Raw genomic sequence first — 19,794 nt, forward strand, 5'->3', positions numbered from 1 at the left:
CCATCTTCAGTGATTTTGGAGCCCAAAAAAATAAAGTATGTCACTGTTTCCATTGTTTCTCCATCTATTTGACATGAAGTGATGGGACTGGATGCCATGGTCTTAGTTTTTTGAATGTTGAGTTTTAAGCCAGCTTTTTCACTCTCCTTTTCACCTTCATTAAGACTCTTTAGCCCCTCTTCACTTTCTGCCATTAGGGTGGTGTTTTCTGCAGATCTGCGGTTACTGATATTTCTCCCGGCAGTCTTGATTCCAGCTTGCTTTTTCTCCAGGCCAGCATTCTGCATGATGTACTCTGCATATACATTAAACAAACAAGGTGACAATATACAACCTTGACGTACTCCTTTCCCAATTTTGAACCAGTCTATTGTTCTATGTCTGATTCTGACTTTGCTTCTTGACCTGCATCCAGGTCTCTCAGGAGGCAGGTAAGGTAGTCTGGTATTCCCATCTCTTGATTTTCCACAGTTTGTTGTGGTTCACACAGTCAAAGGCTTTAGCATAGTCATCGAAACAGAAGTAGATGTTTCTCTGGAATTCCTTTGTTTTTTCTATGATCCAGCAGATGTTGGCAATTTGATCTCTGGCTCTTCTGCCTTTTCTAAATCCAGCTTGAACATCTGAAAGTTCTCAGTTCACGTTCTGTTGAAGCCTAGCTTGAAGGATTTTTAGCATTACCTTGCTAGCATGTGAAATGAGTGCAGTGGTAGTTTGAACATTTTTTGGCATTGCTCTTCTTTGGGATTGAAATGAAAACTGACTTTTTCCAGTCCCGTGGCTACTGCTGAGTTTTTCAAATTTGTTGGGCATATTGAGTGCAGCACTTCAACAGCAGCATCTTTTAGGAGTTTAAGTAGCTCAGCTGGAATTCCATCACTTCCACTAGCTTTGTTTGCAGTAATAACTTCCTAAGGCCTACTTGACTTCACACCCTAGGATATCTTGCTCTAGGTGAGTGATCATAGCATTGTGGTTATCTGGTCATTAAGACCTATTTGTACAGTTCTTGCCGCGTCTTCTTAGTATCTTCTGCTTCTGTCCGGTCCGTACTGTTTTTTATTGTGCCCATCTTTGCATGAAATGTTCCTTTGGCATCTGATTTTCTTGAAGAGATCTCTAGTCTTTCCCTTTTGTTTTCTCTCTTTCTTTGCATTGTTCACTTAGGAAGGCTTTCTTCTGTCCTTGCTGTTCTTTGGAACGCTGCATTCAGATGGATTTATCTTTTCTCCTTTGCCTTTTCCTCTCTCCTTTTTTCTGCTATTTGTAAGACTTCTTCAGAGAACCATTTTGCCTTTGTTTTTCTTGGGGATGGTTTTGATCACTGCCTCCTATACAATTTTACGAACCTCTGTCCATAGTTCTTCAGGCATTCTGTCTTATCAGATCTGATCCTTGAACCTATTTGTCACTTCTTGTGTATAGAGGTTTGATTTAGTTTATACCTAAATGGCCTAGTGGTTTTTCCTACTTTTCTTCAATTTAAGTCTGAATTTGGCAATAAGGAGCTCATGGTCTGAGCCATAGTCAGCTCCAGGTCTTGTTTTTGCTGATTGTATGGAGCTTCTCCATTTTCAGCTGCAAATATAATCAACCTGATTTTGGTATTGACCATCTGGTGAATTCATGTGTAGAATCATCTCTTGTGTTGTTGGAAGAGTGTGTTTGCTATGACTGGTGCATTCTCTTGGCAAAACTGTGTTAACCTTTGCCCTGCTTCCTTTTGTACTTCAAGGCCAAACTTGCCTGTTACTCCAGGTGTCTCTTGACATCTTACTTTTGCATCCCAGGCCCCTGTGATGAAAAGGACATCTTTTTTTGGTGTTAGTTCATGAACATGGTATAGGCCTCTGCTGTTTAGGTCTTATCTTTCTGTGAGGTCTTATAAATTTATCCAGTGCCTTGAACACATTTTTAGATGTATTTCTAAGTGTTTTTGATACTGTTGTAATCAATATCTTTTAAAAGATTTTCTGTTCTAGCTGTTTGTTCCGGGTATATAAAATGAAATTTTTTAGTGATATTTTAATCAAACTTGTTCAGTCCTTATCAATACTGGTAATGTACAGATTTGGGGGAATTTTCTGTGTTGACAATAATACACACACAGTATTAATTATAAATGGCCTTTATTCCCTTTTCTTGGCCTTAGAATATTTTTTATTTCATTGACCACTCCTCAGACCTGTGCTTTTGTTTTCTCATGTTTCTTATCTTTCAGTTGACCCCCAAGTCACGGTTGGGCTGCATTTTGCAGCACCTGTGGCCACATGTACTGCATACGTTGCCCACTGTCTTTGCCTCCTCCTATCACATCCTAGATCTTTCACTTGGAGTCACTTTTCTTTTGCTTCAGGTCCACCCTTTAGTGTCATGTGCTTGGATATTTGCTTGTAACACATTTTCTGTTTTTTATTTAAGAGGTCCTTGTTCTCCTTGAGAGTTTCTCAGGATATAGAATTCTAGGCTGACAGTTCTGTTCTCTGAGCAGTTAAATATGTCTTTCTGGCTTCTGTTGTGCTGCTGAGAAGTCAGCTGTCTTAACTCTTGCTTCTTGAAAGGAAATTCTTGTTTGTTCTCTGGCCAGCTTTAAGATGTCATTGTCTTTTGTTTGTTTTTATTTCTCTGTTTTTTGGCTGTGCATATAGGATTCTAGTTCCCTGACCAGAGATCAAACCCTCTTTCCCCGCGTTTGAAGAGCAGTGTCCTAACCACTGAACCACCAGTGAAGTCCCAAGATGTCTTTGGTTTGGTTTGATGTCCGGCAGTTTGGTTACAGTAGGGCCAGGTGTGTGGGTTTCTTTGTATTTATCCTGCTTAAGGTTTGTTGGACTTCTTGGCTCTGCTTTTGGTATCTTTAATGGGCTGATGAGTGAGAACACAGCTTTTAGCTCTGGGCTAGGATTTTACTCCTCTGACTTGGTTTCCTCAAATGTCAGATGGGATTGAAATGATAACTGCCGCCTGGGATTGTTGTAAAGATCAAATTCTTAATATTATCTCTTAAACTGGCAAAAGCTTAGCCTTCCCTTAGCTTCTTCTTCTTCTTCTAAGTCACTTCAGTCGTGTCCAACTCTATGTGACCCCATAGACGACAGCCCACCAGGCTCCCTCGTCCCTGGGATTCTCCAAGCAAGAACACTGGAGTGGGTTGCCATTTCCTTCTCCAGTGCATGAAAGTGAAAAGTGAAAGTGAAGTCACTCAAGTCGTGTCCGACTCTTAGCGACCCCATGGACTGCAACTTACCAGGCTCCTCCGTCCATGGGATATTCCAGGCAAGAGTACTGGAGTGGGGTGCCGTCGCCTTCTCATTTAGATTTTGTTTGTGGTATTTCTTGTTTCTTTCCCAGTTGGTTGATTTGCAAGATTTTTTTTTTTTCAATATTCAGTCTAGTGTTTTCTACCATTTTCAGTGGCACGGTGTGTCTGGGTAACTGATTTTCGTCATTCTTTAGAAGAAACTGAGCCTCTGCAGTATCATCTTTCTATGGTCAGAGCATGTGTGTGCTCTTGCTGGCCCACATGAGCACTCTCTTTTTCACATGTGGATCATTGGCATTTAGTTGTCTTGCACTGGGGGCTTCTCTGGTGGCTCAGATGGTAAAGAATCTTCCTGCAGTGCAGGAGACCTGGGTTTGATCCCTGGGTCAGGAAGATTCCCAGGAGAAGAGAATGGCAACCCATTTTAAGATTCTTGCCTGGGGAATTCCATGGACAGAGGAGCCTGGTGGGCTACAGTCCATGAAGTTTGCAAAGAGTCGGACATAAGTGAGTGACTAACACAGAGCCACTGTATTTCACAAAGAGCCTCATTCATGAAAGCCTTGGCCAGCTGAGTTTTGTTTTGACCATCAGCAGAGTGGCTGAGGAGAGAATAAATTGAATAGGAGGATTTTGTCTAAAAAGAATTTGACTGTATGTCTTTGGATCAGTACACATTGATCATATATTGCCTCTTCTGTCTCCTGCGTGTACCTGTACTCTGGCAGGAGCTGATACTTGGAACGACAAACGTGAAATGACCCAGGGTACCAAGTCACTCTGGTGTGGTTGCATTCACCCCACTCAGTAGGCCAAGAAAGTGGTATCTGTTTTGGAACATGGCTAGCAGTGGTCATTGGCCATGTATTTCTCTTTCATGCAATTACTGGTTGAAGGGTGGTTTCAATTCTCTGTGATCTAGGAGTAGACTTAGAAAAGGAATTATGGAGCCTCTGTAACTCTTGCCACGAGGTGGCACTTTGGACTCAAATTCTGTCCGTCAGACTTATAGATCCGATGTGCAGAGGTTCTGAGAGTGGGGATTGGTGATCCTTACCTTGCTGTGGCCATTCTCGCCATGGTTTACTATGGACATGTGTGTGCTCTCTGACAGTGTCACGTAGCCCATTGCAACTTCACTGCCATTCTCCTTTGCCCCAGCTGCAAGCTGAAGCACCCAGGCTGGCCGAGTATCAAGCGTACATCGATTTTGAGATGAAAATTGGCGACCCCGCCCGCATTCAGTTGATCTTTGAGCGCGCCCTGGTTGAGAACTGCCTTGTTCCAGACTTATGGATCCGTTACAGTCAGTACCTAGTAAGATAACCTACCTGTTCTAATCTCACTTTATTTTTACCAATTTAGGTTCTACTTGAAATCAGAAAGAGCGCCAGGAGTTGGCGGTGTGCTGCCCCTCTCTGCTTGATTCACTAAGGAAGTGTTCTCGTGTTTTATTTTATACTGATGACTAACTGAAAAAAAGTTGGCATAGTCTTACTATCGAGGACTTTACAACAGATTAATTTTTCTTTTAACATGTTATTATGGAAAAATTAAATACATATAGACAGATTAGTAAAATGAAATGACAAATACCCATCACCCATCTTCAACACTTAACTAATGGCACTAGTCTAATTTGGTCTGTAATCTTAACTAGTTTTATCTGTTTCCTTACCTATTCCCCCCTTCCATGTTATTCTGAAGCAAATCTAGAGATCCCATTTTGATGGTAACTGTTTCAGTTCATGTGTATTAAGAGGTTTGACTCAGGATCTCAACTAAGTCCATACGTTAGGACTGGTTGATGTCTCTTAAAGCTCTTTGATCTGTAGGTTTTTCTGTACCTCTGTTCTCCCCTCGAACCCCTGGCGGTTTCTTTGTTGAAGACACCAGTCATGTTAAGGAAATTTCTTTTGTTGGTTGGTTTTGCTGAGAGTGTCTGTGAATGGTGACGTCCGAATGAAACTTTCTCTGCTGACCCTGGCATTCTTTATCATAGGACCGGCAGCTGAAAGTAAAGGACTTGGTTTTGTCTGCGCACAGTCGTGCTGTTCGAAACTGCCCGTGGACAGTTGCCCTGTGGAGTCGGTACCTCCTGGCCCTGGAGAGACATGGAGTTGAACACCGAGTGATTTCGGGTGCGGATTGTTTTTGTGGGAAGATGTCTAAGCTTTTTGTCCCAAGTCAAGAACGTTGGGCTGTGACAGAGTCATTAACTCAGCCTTCCCCGGGGGTTTATTTTGGAATATTTGGTGTTAGTGACAAAAAGGGCTCTAAGTGAGAGATAAACTAGTTGTATTTTTGACTTCTTAAAACCTTTTAATGTTTTACTAGTCATGATTTTCCTGGGAGTCGTCGGCTTTTCTCCAGCCCAGTTGACCTGGAGCACTTTCCCGCAGGGCCCCCTGTGGGACTTGCCCTTTCTGCAGAACACAGTTTGTGCACCACTGTGGTAGCCTTTCTTCTGAATATTTCTCTAGCTCATTTTACTTCGTTGCATCCCGTTATTACTGTTAGCCATATAAGTATTTTATAAGAGGCTTTTATAATGATCTCGATAATTTTATATTAGCTTCTTTTTGAATTGACAACAAATCCTGGCCTTTTCTTCAACTCTAGTGACCTTTGAGAAAGCTCTCAGCGCTGGCTTCATTCAGGCCACCGACTATGTGGAGATCTGGCAGGCATACCTTGATTACCTGAGGAGAAGGGTCGACTTCAAACAAGGTATTAAAGTTCCCGTGTTTCCTGTTGGAACTGAGCTGTTTCTTCGCTTGTCTTTTGGTGGCATGAGGCAGTGGCCCAGGTACCTCACGACGGGGCAAGCGGTGCAGACCAGCCTCTGGTGGACGTTGTAGCCGCTTCAGTCTGTAGGGAGTCAGGCCGCAGATGCTAAAGGGAGAGAGGAATGGTCCTTACCTTTTACGCTGGCCCCTGCCAACCTCTTCAGCCTCTTTTCTCCCTTCTGTGTGCCCTGAATAGTTCTTTACGTGGGACAGCTGTGTTCCCTTTAAGTCATTGACCCTCCACCTCATGGGATCCCTTGCCTTCCTCCCTCCCGGAAAAAAAATAATAAAGAGCAACCAGAGCCCCGCCGTGCTCCCACCCGCCGCCCCACTGGTGCTTGTTACGCATGCAGGTGGATTTTGGTTCTTCTGCCGGCTCGGGGAAGACCCTTCCGCTCTGGCCCCACGTGGCTCCCTGGCCCCTTTGTCTTTGCACCGTCTGTGACGTGCTCTGTCTTGGGTCTGCCTGCCTCCCCCACCCCACCCACCGTGTGTGATTAGGGCAGGAACGGGCGGTGTTGTATTTGGCGTCTCCAGCGTGAGCCCAGGGAGTGTCAGTGTGGGATTGGAGAGCACTTAGAAGACGTGGTATGTGATGTCCGAGAGTCGAACCTGCCCTGTGCTTTCTGACAGACTCGAGTAAAGAGCTGGAGGAGCTGCGATCCGCGTTTGCCCGCGCCCTGGAGTACCTGAAGCAGGAGGTGGAGGAGCGTAAGTGCATTCTCCTGCCCTGCCTGCCTGTGCTTCCTCTTCTGGTCGTGGGGCCTTTTCATACCAAGGCGGTTTGCCTCTCCGCTATTCTCTTTGCTTTTAATGTTTATTCATTTGCCTGTGTTGGATCTTAGTTGTAACACATTGTGTTGCATGACGTGTTGAGTCCACAACAGACTCTAGTTGTGGACCTTGGGCTTAGATGCCCTGAAGCATGTGGGATCTTAGTTCCACAACCAGGGATCGAACCCATGTCCACTGCGTTGCAAGGTGGATTCATAACCACTGGACCAGCAGGGAGAAGTCCCTCGGTTACTTTCTAATTTTGTCTACTACTCTTCTTGAAGGTTTCAGTGAAAGTGGAGATCCGAGCTGCCTCATCATGCAGAACTGGGCTCGGATCGAGGTAAATGTTTTCACAGACCTGTCAGTTTCACCCACCTTTTCGGGACCTTTGTCCCATAGCGTGGCTGAAGCTGAGTCGGGGTCCCAGATGACCACCTAGGCTCTGCAGGGCTCTGCGTTGTTTACCTCGCTTGACACGTGTTTGTTGGTATCTGGGGGCATCCGGGCTCCCAGCCAGGTTGCGCAGCAGCTGTCTGCGTTCCAGGTGCTCACTCGTGTGTTACTTCTCTCCCGCTCCGGAGCCCAGTGATGAGCGTGTTCTAGGCGTGAGCAGTTTGCCAGGCCTTTCACTGTGGGCTGGGGATGAAATAGACCCTGTCCCTGTGCTAGAAAGACTTGAAACTTAATGTGGAAGACAGATGATAGTTAGCGGATATGATGAGTTGAATATTATTGCTGGATCGTGGACCCCACGGTGAGTCAGATGTGGACTCTGCCCCTGTGTCCTGTTCTCTGAGGGGAGTCAGGTGTCGGGTTGTTGGTGGATGGGATGGTTGTGCTGAAACCACATTAAGGATGCAGCAGCCGAGGCGCAGAGGTTAAGGGCAGCGTCGGCTCCTGGTGGTCTTTTTGTCCCTGCCTTGGCCTTCGGATGAAACACTTAGAGTTAAGGCTTGATAAAAATAAAATCAGATGCCTGGCCAGCACTGCCCTCCGTGCCTGTGTGCTCGCTCGTGTGGTTCTCGGGGTGAACATGGGCAGACAGCCTGAGGCTTGACGCTGCAGAAAGGCCGGGTCCCTGGGCCAGGCTGTTACCCTGGGGGGCGGGCGGGGCGCCTGGCAGTGTCTGAGCGGCTGAGTAGCACGGATTTGGGGTGGGAGGTTTTCAGCACAGTGTCTGAAGTGTGTTTTGTAACGGGTGTTGACGTCGTCAGGCCCGAGTCCTTTCCTAACTTGGTCTGTTCATGCGTTCAGGCTCGACTCTGCAACAACATGCAGAAAGCGCGAGAGCTCTGGGACAGCATCATGACCAGAGGGAACGCCAAGTTCGCCAACATGTGGCTCGAGTATTACAACCTGGAGAGGTAACAGCCCGGGGTGAGGGGAGGCGCTTGTCAGGTGTGACCGGCCTCGGCGCTGGTGCTCGAACCCCGCCCATACAGCTCAGACTGCTGCTCACAGGGCGCTGCTCCCTTTATGGTCCTGTCTCTAGAGCCTCGGCTTATTGGGCAGGGCTCTAGAGAACCACACATGATATTCTGTGCCTGGGCTCTTCTTATGGCCATGTGTTACTGGCCACTTATTTTGGTTTGTTTTGATTTGGGGACATGAATATTTTATTTGACTTCTTGGGGAGCTGTATTTTTTTTTCATGTTTGCTTTGTCTATAATAGTTAAAAATACTGAAAAGCAAAGAGAAAAAACCCCCACATTTTCTGCAGTGTCAGACCCACATAAAACCACTGTTTGCTAATGGTTTGGGTATGTTTTTGAGACTTTCCTGTGCTTAAATTTTTAAGAAATGGTGATGTAATTCCAGTATACATATTCTAAATCTCTAAAATTATTTTAAATGATATTTATAACATGAGGGAAGATATAAAGAATATGATCAGCTTTTTAATTCAGTATATCTTGGATGGTGGTGGTGTTCCGTTGCCAAGTGTTTAGTCGTCTCACTCTTTGAGACCCCATGGACTGTAGCATGCCAGGCTTCCCTGTCCATGACCACCTCCCGCAGTTTGTCCACGTTCATGTCCATTGAATCCGGGATGCCATCTAACCATCTCATTCTCTGTTGCCCCCTTCTCCTTCTGCTTTCAGTCTTTTCCAGCATCAGGGGCTTTTCCAATGAGTCAGCTGTTTGCATCAGGTAAAAGTATTGGAGCTTCAGCTTCAGTCCTTCCAAAAAGAATTCAGTGTTGACATCCTTTAAGATTGACTGGTTTGATCTCTTTGCTTTCCATGGGTCTCTCAAGAGTCTTCTCCAGCACCACAGTTCAAAAGCATCAATTTTTTGGTGCTCTGTCTTCTTTATTGTCCAGCTCTTACATCCGTACATGACTACGAAAAGACCATCGTCTTGACTGTTTTAATTTTTCGGCGAAGTGATGAGTTCGCTCTGTAACACGCTGTCTAGGTTTGTCACACCTTTCCTGCCAAGAAGCTGCTGCTTCTCATTTCATGGCTGTAGTCACCATCTGCAGTGATCTTCTTCTAGAGCCCAAGAAGAGGGAATCTGTCACTGCTTCCTTTTCCCCCCTCTGTTTGCCATGAAGTGTTGGGACCAGATGCCATGACCTTAGTTTTTTTTTAATAACTGAGTTTCAAGCCGGCCTTTTCACTCTCCTTCTTCAGCCTTATCAAAAGGATCTTTAGTTCTTCCTCTTTGCTTTCTGCCATTAGAATGGTATCATCTGCATCTGAGGTTGTTGATATTTCTCCCAGCAGTCTTGATTCCAGCTTGTAACTCGGTCTGGGCTGGCACTTATCATGATGTGCTCTGTGTATAAGTTAGATAAACAGGGTGACAGTAAACTATCCTGTACTCCTTTCTCAATCCTGAACCAGTTCCTGATTCTGAACCAGAACCCTTGTTCCATAGAGGGTTTTAAATTCTAACTGATTCTTCTTGGCTTGTATACAGGTTTCTCAGGAGACAGGTAAGATGGTTTGGTATTCCCATCTCTTTAAGAATTTTCCATAGTTTGTTATGATCTACAAGTCAAAGGCTTTAGCATAATCAGTGAAACAAGAGGTAGATGTTTTTCTGGAATTCCCTTGCTTTCTCTGATCTAGTCAATGTTGACAATTTGATCTCTGGTTCTTCTGCCTTTTCTAAACCCAGCTTGAACATCTGAAAGTTCTCAGTTCACATAATGCTGAGGCCTAGCTTGGAGGATTTTGAGTGTAACCTTACTAGCATGGGAAGTGAGTACAATTGTCCGGTTTGAACATTCTTTAGTACTGCTCTGTTGGGAATTGGGATGAGGGTTGGCCTTTTCCAGTCCTGAGGCCAGCTGGGTCTTCCAAATTTGCTGACATATTGAGTGTAGCTAATAGAATCATCTCTTAGGATTCTAAATAGCTCTTCTGGAATTCCATCACCTCCTCTAGCTTTATTGACGGCAGTACTTCCCAAGGCCCACTTTGCATCACACTCCACAACGTCTGGGCTCTAAGTGAGAGCCTGTACCATTGTGGTTATCTGGGTCATTAAGATCTTTTTGTACAGTTCTTCTGTGTATTCTTTCCATCTCTTCTTCATCGCTTCTACTTCTGTTAGGTCTTCACCATTTCTGTCCTTTATTGTGTCCATCTTTGGATGAAATGGTCTTTTGATATTTCCAGTTTTCTTGAGGAGATCTCTAGTCTTACCCTTTCTGTTTTTCTCTTTTTCTTTGCATTGTTCTCTCAGGAAGGCCTTCTTGTGTCTCCTTGCTATTCCCTGAAGCTCTGCATTTAGTTGGGTGTATATTTCCCTTTCTCCCTTGCTTTTCACTTCTCTTCTTTCCTTGGCTACTTGTAAAGCCTCCTCAGACAACCACTTTGCCTTCTTGCATTTCTTTTTCTTCGGGATGGTTTTATTGTTGCCTCTGTACAATATTGTGGACCTCGTCCATGGTTCTTCAGGCAGTGTGTTTACTATATCGGATTCCTTGAATCTGTCATCACCTCCACTGTGTATTCATTTGTGTTTTATTGTTTAGTTGCTTAGTTGTGTCCAACTCTTTGTGACTCCCCCCCATGGACTGCAGCCCTCTAGGCTTCTCTGTCCGTGGGCATTTTCCAGGCAAGAATACTGGAGTGGGTTACCATGCCCCCCTTCAGGGGATCTTTCCAAACCAGGGATCGAACCCAGGTATCCGGCATTACAGGTGGATTCTTTACCAGCTGAGCTACCAGGGAAGCTCAAGGGATTCATAGGGGATTTGATTTAAGTCATACCTCACTGGCCAGTGGTTTCCCCCGCTTTCTTTAGTTTAAGTTTGAGTTTTTCTCTGAGGAGCTGATGATCTGAGTCACAATCAGCTCTAGGACTTGTCTTTGCTGACTATATACAGCTTTTACATCTTTGGCTACAAAGAGTGTAATCAGTCTCATTTTGGTATTGACCATTTGGTGATGTCCGTGTGTAAAGTCATGTCTTGTGTTGCTGAAAAAGGGTGTTTGCTATGACCAATGCGTTTTCTTGGTGGATTTCTGTTAATCTTTGCCCTGCTTCATTTTGTACTCCAAGGCCAAACTTGCCTATTACTCCAGGTATCTCTTGACTTCCTACTTTTTGCATTCCAATCCCATAGGATGAATAGGTCATCTTTTTTTGGTGTTAGTTCTAGGACATCCTCTAGGTCTTCATAGAACTGATCATCTTCAGCTTCCTTGGCCCTGGTGGTTCAGACATAGACTTGGATTACTGTGATGTTGAATGGTTTGCCTTAGAAACAAACTGAGGTCTGTCGCTTTTAAGGTTGCATCCAAGTATGGCATTTCAGATGCTTTTTGATTGTGAGAGCTACTCCATTTCTTCTATGTATTCTTGCCCACAGTAGTAGATATAATGGTCATCTGAGTTAAATTCACTCCTTTCCATCCATTTTAGTTCACTGATTCCTAAGATGTCGATGTTTACTCTTGCCATCTCCTGCTTGACCACGTCTAATTTGCCTTGATGCACGGACCTAACATTCCAGGTTCCCATGCAGTGTTGTTCTTTACAGCATCAGATTTTACTTTGATCACCAGACACGTCCACAGCTGAGCGCCGTCTCCTCTTTGGCCCGGCCGCTTCATTCTTTCCGGAGCTGTTAGTAGCTGTCCTTCACTCTTCCCCAGCAGCATGTTGGACCCCTTCCGACCTGGGGGGCTCATCTTTCCGTGTCATGTCTCTTTTCCTTTTACACAGTTCATGGGGTTCTCGTGGCAGGTATCCTGGGGTGGTTTGCCGCTCCCTCCTCCAGTGTATCACGCTTTGTCAGAACTCTCCACTGTGATCCCCCTGTCTTGGGTGGGCCTACATGTCATGGCTTGTAGCTTCACTGAGTTACACAAGCCCTTTGCCACGAGAAGGCAGGTGATCCTTGAAGGGGTATCTTGGGTATTGCATGTCACTAAACTTATTTTTTTTCTGTTTTGAATATTTTGCCCCTCCCCAATTTAAAAAAATAATATGTGCTCAAGTTAAAATAGAACATTTACAGAATGTGAGATAGAAAGTTACTTAAAATCCTCCCCCAGAGGTGACCACAATTAAAGCTTGTTGAGTATTGTACTAGATCAGTGGTTCTCAAATGTTTTGGTCTCAGGTCCACCTCAAGAGCTTTTGTTTATGTGAGGTATATTTATTAACATTTACCATATTAGAAAATGAAACTGAAAAATTTAAAAAAAAAACCAAAAACCTATTCATTTAAAATTCACTGTGAAGACATTTAACAAAAATAACGTATTTTTATAAGAAAGGACTGCTTTCCAGACTCCAAAGTAACATAGTGAGAAAGTGGCCTGGTTTTATACTTTTTACAAACTCTCTAATCTGGCTCAGTAGCAGACAGCTGGATTCCCCTGTCTGGTTCTGCACCCTCTCTGTGGTGACGTTTTCATTGGAGACTATGAGACTGTGTGCAAGACACACTGGTGTGTCTTGCACCGAGCAGACCTCTTTACCCACGCAGGATTCCGTGACATGCCTTGTGTGTGGAACATGCTGAGCCATCAAGTACTGCAGCTCTTCTAAATACTGATGCATCTCATTATCCCATTTGTTTGTATCTGCACTGATCTTCACAGAAAGGGCTTTAAAGTAGGAGGCTGTCAGACTCACAGTGGCAGATGCAGGTTTTCCAAGTTCTGATTTTCACTTGAAAGCCCCAGTTTTATCAGTCAACAAAAACTCTTAAGAGGTTTTTCTGGAAGTGACAGCCTCACTTGATTAATTTTTGAAAACGTCTGCCAAATACACACGTCTGAGTCACTGTAGTTTTTGTCACTCAACTGTCCTCTCAAGTGAAAATAATGTCCCATGAAAAAAAAGGAAGCAGTCCAGCTTGCAGCTCAGACAGTAACCTGAGATTTCTTTGCTCCAAGCCCTGTACTTGGGTATGAAGAGGTGCTTGATGTGTGCTTTCCGTTTGTCACCCAGAATATCACCAAGATGGCACTGTCTTAATTTGTGCCAAGGGCCACTGTAGCTGTGGTATCCTCAGTCCAAATTTCAGCACAGTGAAAAAGTCCAATAAGTATGTCGGTGTATAAATGAAAGTAGTTTTGACTTTGCAGGCCTCCTGGAAGGGTCTTGGAGACCCTTAGCCGTCCATGGATCATACTTTGAGAACTGTTGCCCTAAATTTTTTCTTAGTGTCCTAATGTGTATTTACAGTGTTTATGTATGTTTATAAAAACTTTTTAAACAGGAGAATATAGTGTCTTATAACGGTTGGGATGAACAGAATATTGTTTTGTAACTATTGTGTTGAGCAGCATCTCATTTCACGTCAGTGTGGGAAGACTTGTGTGACCCTGGGCACGAAACCTGCTAGTCGCTGTGTTGGTGGCTTTCCCCTCAAGGGGGTGACATCCTAGAATCTCTCTGGGGACTTTCCCCTGTCGCCCCAGCTCTTGGGTCTTTCCACACACCTTGCACATGTAAAAGCAGAAGGCCTGGCTGTGGACCGCTGTTCCCAGGTGCCTCTTGCACCAGCACTGGCTTCTGAGGGAAAGAGTGGTTTAGAAGAAAGCCTTCACTTTTGACTAGGGAGCTTTCTGAGACAAGGAGGAAGCATTAAAACTATTGGCACGAAGAGCGCGGTGTCTCCTCGGCGCTGAAGGTGACGCTAGGCTTTGCTGCCGTGGTGTTAGCTGTGTGAGGGTGCACCCCCCCTGTGTCTTCTGCTGGGTCCCTGTGGCCCCAACTCTGTGTTTTCCATCCCAGGGCCCATGGGGACACGCAGCACTGCAGGAAGGCTCTGCACCGGGCCGTCCAGTGTACCAGCGACTACCCGGAGCACGTCTGTGAGGTGTTGCTCACCATGGAGAGGACAGAAGGTGGGGACCTCGGTGCTGCCTCAGGCTCGGGGCTTGTCCCTGAGGCCAGTGTGGTCTCAGGGCAGTAGGCGTAAGGACACATGTGTTTACCAGCCCGCCCCAGGGGCCTCTGTGATGAGACCATCGTGCGGTGCTCGCCACTGAGAGGGGAGTCCCGCTGCCTTTCTCACACTGCACGTGCAGAGGGGCCCATGGCGGGGCTCTAGCACAGGACTCTCGGGCATGGGGGCGCTGCTGTCGTGTGCGGCTTCACTGGGCCCACTCTTCCCGCTGGGTACCAGGAACGCTCTTCCCACCCCCAGTCCAGACGAGCAGAACCGTCTCTGGACGTTGCCAAGGGCTCCCTTGGATCAGCAGAGCCTGTGTTCCAGCACAGCGCGGCGAGGCCCACGGCGAGACTGCTCTCTGATCACGTGTGCCTCCCTGGTGAATTTCAGAGCCTCCGTATACAGTTTCCACAGGCATTAGTCTGGATTTTGGGTACTAAGAGTCCCTTAGAACTGGAAATAGACATCTAAACAGCAGCATCAGTAAGAAAAACACCCCAGTATTTATCATCTGAGGAGCTCTTAAAATCTTTTGATCTCAGTACAAACGTTTTGTACCTTTTGCATTAGAATGTTTTCAATAATCTTTGCCACAGAGAGCTTGTAATAGAATCTAGTCTGGTTTTCAAATCTCTTTTCTAAAAGAGAAGGGGTGATCTAAACACACCTGGAAGAACTATTTGAGTTCTGAAACTTGAAACCTATACAAATGAAATCTTAAAATGGAAAACCGATTCTCCAGTTGTTACTGTTGATGAAGAGCTCTCTTCCAGAGGTGTGGGGAAATTAAGACAATCTATGTTTTTATATCCTTTAAAATCCAGAGAAGTGAAACTTTGCTTCTCGTTCCTCTCAAGGTACTTTAGAAGACTGGGATATAGCTGTTCAGAAAACCGAAACGCGACTAGCTCGAGTCAACGAGCAGAGAATTAAGGTAACGATGCTCTTTGTTTCAAGTCTTTGAACCTCTGAAAGCTTTTTTTTTTTTTTAATTTCTTATTGGAGTATAGTGGATTTAAAATTCTGATAGTGATTCTGACTGTGTTTGGTATGAATGGTCCTTGTTAAAACCTTTGGGGTCAATCCTCTAAGAAGTGTATTTTATTCAGTGTGTTAACTATGAGATCGGTGTTTAAGACTATTTTTTTTTTAGATTGGCTTAAAATGTTAGCCCCAATAGTAAATCCTTTAGGTAGTGGAGTACTTAAAGGTTACTGAAATAGACGAAGAAGATAAAAAAGGAGCCTGACTGACGTAGCCTAGTGGTTGGCGCGTGAGCGCCCCCAGATGACTCAGGGCCCGTTTTATAGATGTTTTCCTTTTTACTGGTAAGTCATTCCTGGGGATCTTGGGAGACATAATATAGACTTGAGATGCAGCTCCTTAAGGGCCTGAAAAGGTGGGACTTAGCACCCCCCCAGCCCACCCTTCCTGGTCTCCTGGGGGTGGTTGACCTCCTGGTGTGCTCACCTCTGCCGTCACAAGTCAGTGGACTTCGTGTAGCGGCCACATCCACTGATGCACCGTGTCCTGGCCTTTCAGGCTGCAGAGAAGGAAGCAGCCCTTGCCCAGCAAGAGGAAGAAAAGGTGGAGCAACGGAAGAGGGCTCGGGCTGAGAAGAAAGCGTTGAAGAAGAAGAAAAAGACCAGAGGGGCGGACAAGCACAGAGCCGACGAGGACGATGAAAAGGAGTGGGGCGACGATGAGGAAGGTAACATCTGGCAGGACTTTCATACCTGGAACATCCTAGACTTCCAGACAGGGTGCCGAACAGCACAGAGAATTTCTTTCTGGAACCATTTGAGGATAAGGTCCCGGAGGGCTTCCCTGGTGGCTCAGACCATAAAGAATTCCCCTGTCAGTGCGGGACGTGCTGGTTTGGTCCCTGGGTCAGGAAGATCCCTGGGGAAGGAAATGGCAACCTACTCCAGTATCTTGCCTGGAGAACCCTGTGGACAGAGGAGCCTGGCGGGCTGCAGTCCATGGGGTGGCACAGAGTGGGACACAGTAGAGCAAGTAACATACGCGAAGTGCCCGCCGCCTTCCCTGTCACTGCCTCCCTTCCACGCGGTGGCGCCCGCCTGCCCTGCTCGGCTCCCAGGCCTGCCCCAGGCGCCACCCCTGCCGGCATGCCGTCCCCCACTGTCCCCTTCCTGAGCAGCGCCTGCCTTCTCCCCCGCTGTGGACTTTCCCTCCCCGCCTCACCAGGTGTGGACGTTTCTGTACCCCCAGTCCCTGGCACCTGGCTGCTGCCCTGCCCTGCGCCTATACTGTACCAACCCCCCCCACTTGACTCCCCCCTGGTGGTTTGAGTTGTAGAATTTTCTGGACTGTGTTTCTGTCACCCCTGCCATTTCACGTGTGGGCAGGTGTGGGTCAGATTTATTTCATCAAACTCAGTCAAGGTAAAGAGTGGTCTCTAGATGCTAAAGGAGGCTCAGTATTTTCCAAGTGCAGAGCTGTCAGCTGGAGTCAAAAGTGATGGAGTCATTGTTCATTTCTTGGGGCCTTCAGAAATGATCATGGGTAGCTCACTGCCCTTTCGGGGTCCTGGTGTAGCAGGGGAAGGCACAGGGGACCTGTGACCGCAGTGACATGTCATGGGGACTCGGGGAGCTGTGGGTGAGAGTCATGGTGGAGGCTGGGGAAAGCACTAGGGGCCAGCGGGCTGCCCAAAACGGTGAGGTGGCGCCCCTGTGGGGCAGTGGCACTGCACCTGGGCATCAGGGGAGGGCGAGCGAGTGTCCAGAGAGAGGGGGAGAGGGGGCCGGGGCCCGCAGAGCACAGCGTGGCCCGCTGTTCTCTGCAGCCTTGGGCCTGACCCTGGTCGGGGCAGGGTGCTGGGGTCGTTGAGGCAGGCCAGCACGCCCACCAGTGGTCTCTAATGCAGAGTGCTGAGGGCAGGCCCCACCTGGAGGGCATTGGGGAACTGACAGAAAGGTCTGGCAACAGGCGGCCCATGCTGCTTGGTTTCAGTCTTGTTCCCCTGGCAGCACTGGGGAGTGTTGATTGGAGTAGAGTGGTGTTGTGAAGCTCTGTGGAAGGACATGGGACAGTCATGAATGTGGGGAGGAGCTAGCTCTCTGTACCACTTCCAGGGTGGCCCAGGGAGTATGCACTTCCGGGTCACTGAGGTGCTTGTTTACACGTGCCCCTGGGCTCCATCCTCCTCTCTGCCCTGGGCTTTCTGGGAGGGGTCCTAGGGATTTGCCGGGACAGTGTGGAGACCCCCAACCTCTATCTCTTGTATGGTTGAGCATGGACGATGAGCATTTAGAATGTCACTTGCACCTGAGTTGTCCCCTCCCCTGGATGTCACTGGGGCCTGGCAAGGAGTGGGATGTGCCTGGAGGGTCGGGAGAGACCTGCCAGAGGGTTGAGGGCATGCACCCTGGCGTCTGCATGGGTCCAGGCGTCTGGTGGGGAGAGCTGTCTCCCTGCTTGGTGTGCCCTGGCTCAGCTCAGTGCCAGGAGACCGTTACCTAACCATCCTTTGCCCTGATGACCCGCAGAGCAGCCCTCCAAGCGCAGGAGGGTGGAGAATAGCGTTCCTCCTGCCGGGGAAGCGGAGCCGGGCTCCGAAGCAGACCTTTCCGGGAGCAGCGCCCCCGCGGCCACGGAGTCCCCCTCGGAGCTGAAGGAGGTGCGGGTGGGTGCCCGGCGGAGGGATGTGCCCAAGGTGCCGCACGACAGCAGCAAGGACGGCGTCACCGTCTTCGTCAGCAACCTGCCCTACGGGCTGGGGGAGCCGGCCGCCACGCTCCGGCCGCTCTTCGAGGCCTGCGGGGATGTGGTTGAGGTGCGCCCCATCTTCAGTAACCGCGGCGACTTCCGCGGCTACTGCTACGTGGAGTTCAGAGAGGAGGCGGCGGCCCTGCAGGCGCTCCAGCTGGACCGGCAGAGTGTCGAGGGCCGGCCCATGTTCGTCTCCCCCTGTGTGGACAAGAGCAAAAACCCTGACTTCAAGGTTGGTTTGGGGGGTAAGCCTGCCTTTCCATAGGTTGCAGTGCGACAGACTAAATTCTCTTTGCTGCAGCCTCCCGTCTTTAGAATCTAAGTGGAACATTTGTTCGGAGTGAAATGCCTGAGTTAACTGGGTCCGTTCAGAACTGGTTTGCTGAGGTCTCTACGCGGGGCTGGTCACTGAGCTGCTGGTGTTGACAAGTGATGGTAGCAGTAGGCACCGTGTAACAGCTCCTCCCCGTGGGGTGGTTAGGAGTGACGGGGCTGCGCCCAGCGTCTGTTGTGTTACCTTTCGACCCTCACCCAGACTTGGAGAATGGTGGCCTTTATTCTGGCCGTTTTCCAGAGGAGGAAGTGAAGGCTTCGAGAAGTGAGGGACTTGCCCAGGGCGAGTGAGCAGTTCTTCGCACCCAGAGCCAGCTCTGGCCCAGCCTGTGGATGAGGCCTGACCCTGCCGTGTGGGGAGCTGGGCTGGGCCCGGGGTGTGAGTCCTCTCCCTCCTCCGTAGGTGTTCAGGTACAGCACTGCCCTGGAGAAACACAAGCTGTTTGTGTCGGGCCTGCCCTTCTCCTGCACCAAAGAGGAACTCGAGGAGATCTGCAAGGCCCACGGCACCGTGAAAGACATCCGGCTGGTCACCAACCGGGCTGGGAAACCCAAGGTCGGTGTCTGAGCCTGGAGCCCGGGGGAGCCTCTGTTCAGATTACTTGGTTCTAGAGTGGTTTCTGGTTTGTCTGCTAAGAAACAGACAAGAAGTTAACAGAAGGATAGGTGAACTAGGCTCTTTCCATTTGGAGTCAGGTTAACTTGTATGTAGATAACTACATTGAAAAGAAAAAGGTGTTGCAAGAAACGTTACCACAAATTAGCAGGGGCTCCAGTGCGGCCCCAGGCTGTGGGGCCTTGGGGTGCGGTGCCTCCCTTTGCAGTCTCCTCCCTCCCGCCCGGACCCCTCTTCACGAGGCCTCCGGCATCTCCCTGAATCCCTGCCCTGGTGTCCCCCTTACTGTGTTCTCCCCTCTGGTTCCTCAACCTCCTGTGAAATCCTTGACCACGTTTTGAGTAGTTGTTTAAGAAGAGTTTGGTTTAAGAGAGGCCCCTTCATGTTTGTCCAGGTTAATTGAGAGCTGATGAATATATGGGCATTACTGGGTTTATGCTGGCCCATCTCTGGCACATGGTGCATAGAACTTGAAGAGTTGTCTGAAGTTACAGTCAGTTGCAGAAATAGGGGAGACTAGGGCAGGGAAGGAACCTATAGGCCAAGGCAGGTGGCGGTGGGGCAGGGAAACCCAAGGGAGGGGCTCTCTGAACTGGCCCGGGGGCCTGAGTGGGGAGCCGCGTCCTGGCTTGCAGCACTGACCTGGCCGGGCCTTCCTCACCCTCAGGGCCTGGCCTACGTGGAGTATGAGAACGAATCGCAGGCATCGCAGGCCGTCCTGAAGATGGACGGCATGACCATCAGAGAGAACGTCATCAAAGTGGCCATCAGCAACCCGCCGCAGAGGAAGGTTCCAGAGAAGCCTGAGGCGAGGAAGGCCCCAGGGAGTGCCCTGCTGCCGCGGCAGGTCTACGGGGCGTAAGTGTCGTGCGCACTGGTGAGGCCTTGTGGTGGCGCCACGGTGACCCTGTT

The 19,794-nt window shown here is 48.1% G+C and overlaps 1 protein-coding gene across 2 annotated transcripts in view; it reads left to right on the plus strand.

The window, feature by feature from the left end:
• Positions 1-19,794, plus strand: part of SART3 (spliceosome associated factor 3, U4/U6 recycling protein) — a 41,097-nt gene that overhangs the window by 19,807 nt on the left and 1,496 nt on the right. For both annotated transcript variants that reach the window (XM_024977081.2, NM_001101860.1), the window contains 12 exon segments: positions 4,424-4,579; positions 5,265-5,403; positions 5,885-5,992; positions 6,685-6,762; positions 7,110-7,168; positions 8,083-8,192; positions 14,039-14,151; positions 15,056-15,132; positions 15,741-15,909; positions 17,711-18,165; positions 18,670-18,822; positions 19,550-19,740. In XM_024977081.2, the coding sequence (XP_024832849.1) occupies positions 4,424-4,579; positions 5,265-5,403; positions 5,885-5,992; positions 6,685-6,762; positions 7,110-7,168; positions 8,083-8,192; positions 14,039-14,151; positions 15,056-15,132; positions 15,741-15,909; positions 17,711-18,165; positions 18,670-18,822; positions 19,550-19,740 (1,808 nt within the window).

Source organism: Bos taurus, chromosome 17 (assembly GCF_002263795.3).
Source record: "Bos taurus isolate L1 Dominette 01449 registration number 42190680 breed Hereford chromosome 17, ARS-UCD2.0, whole genome shotgun sequence".
NCBI lineage: Eukaryota > Metazoa > Chordata > Mammalia > Artiodactyla > Bovidae > Bos > Bos taurus.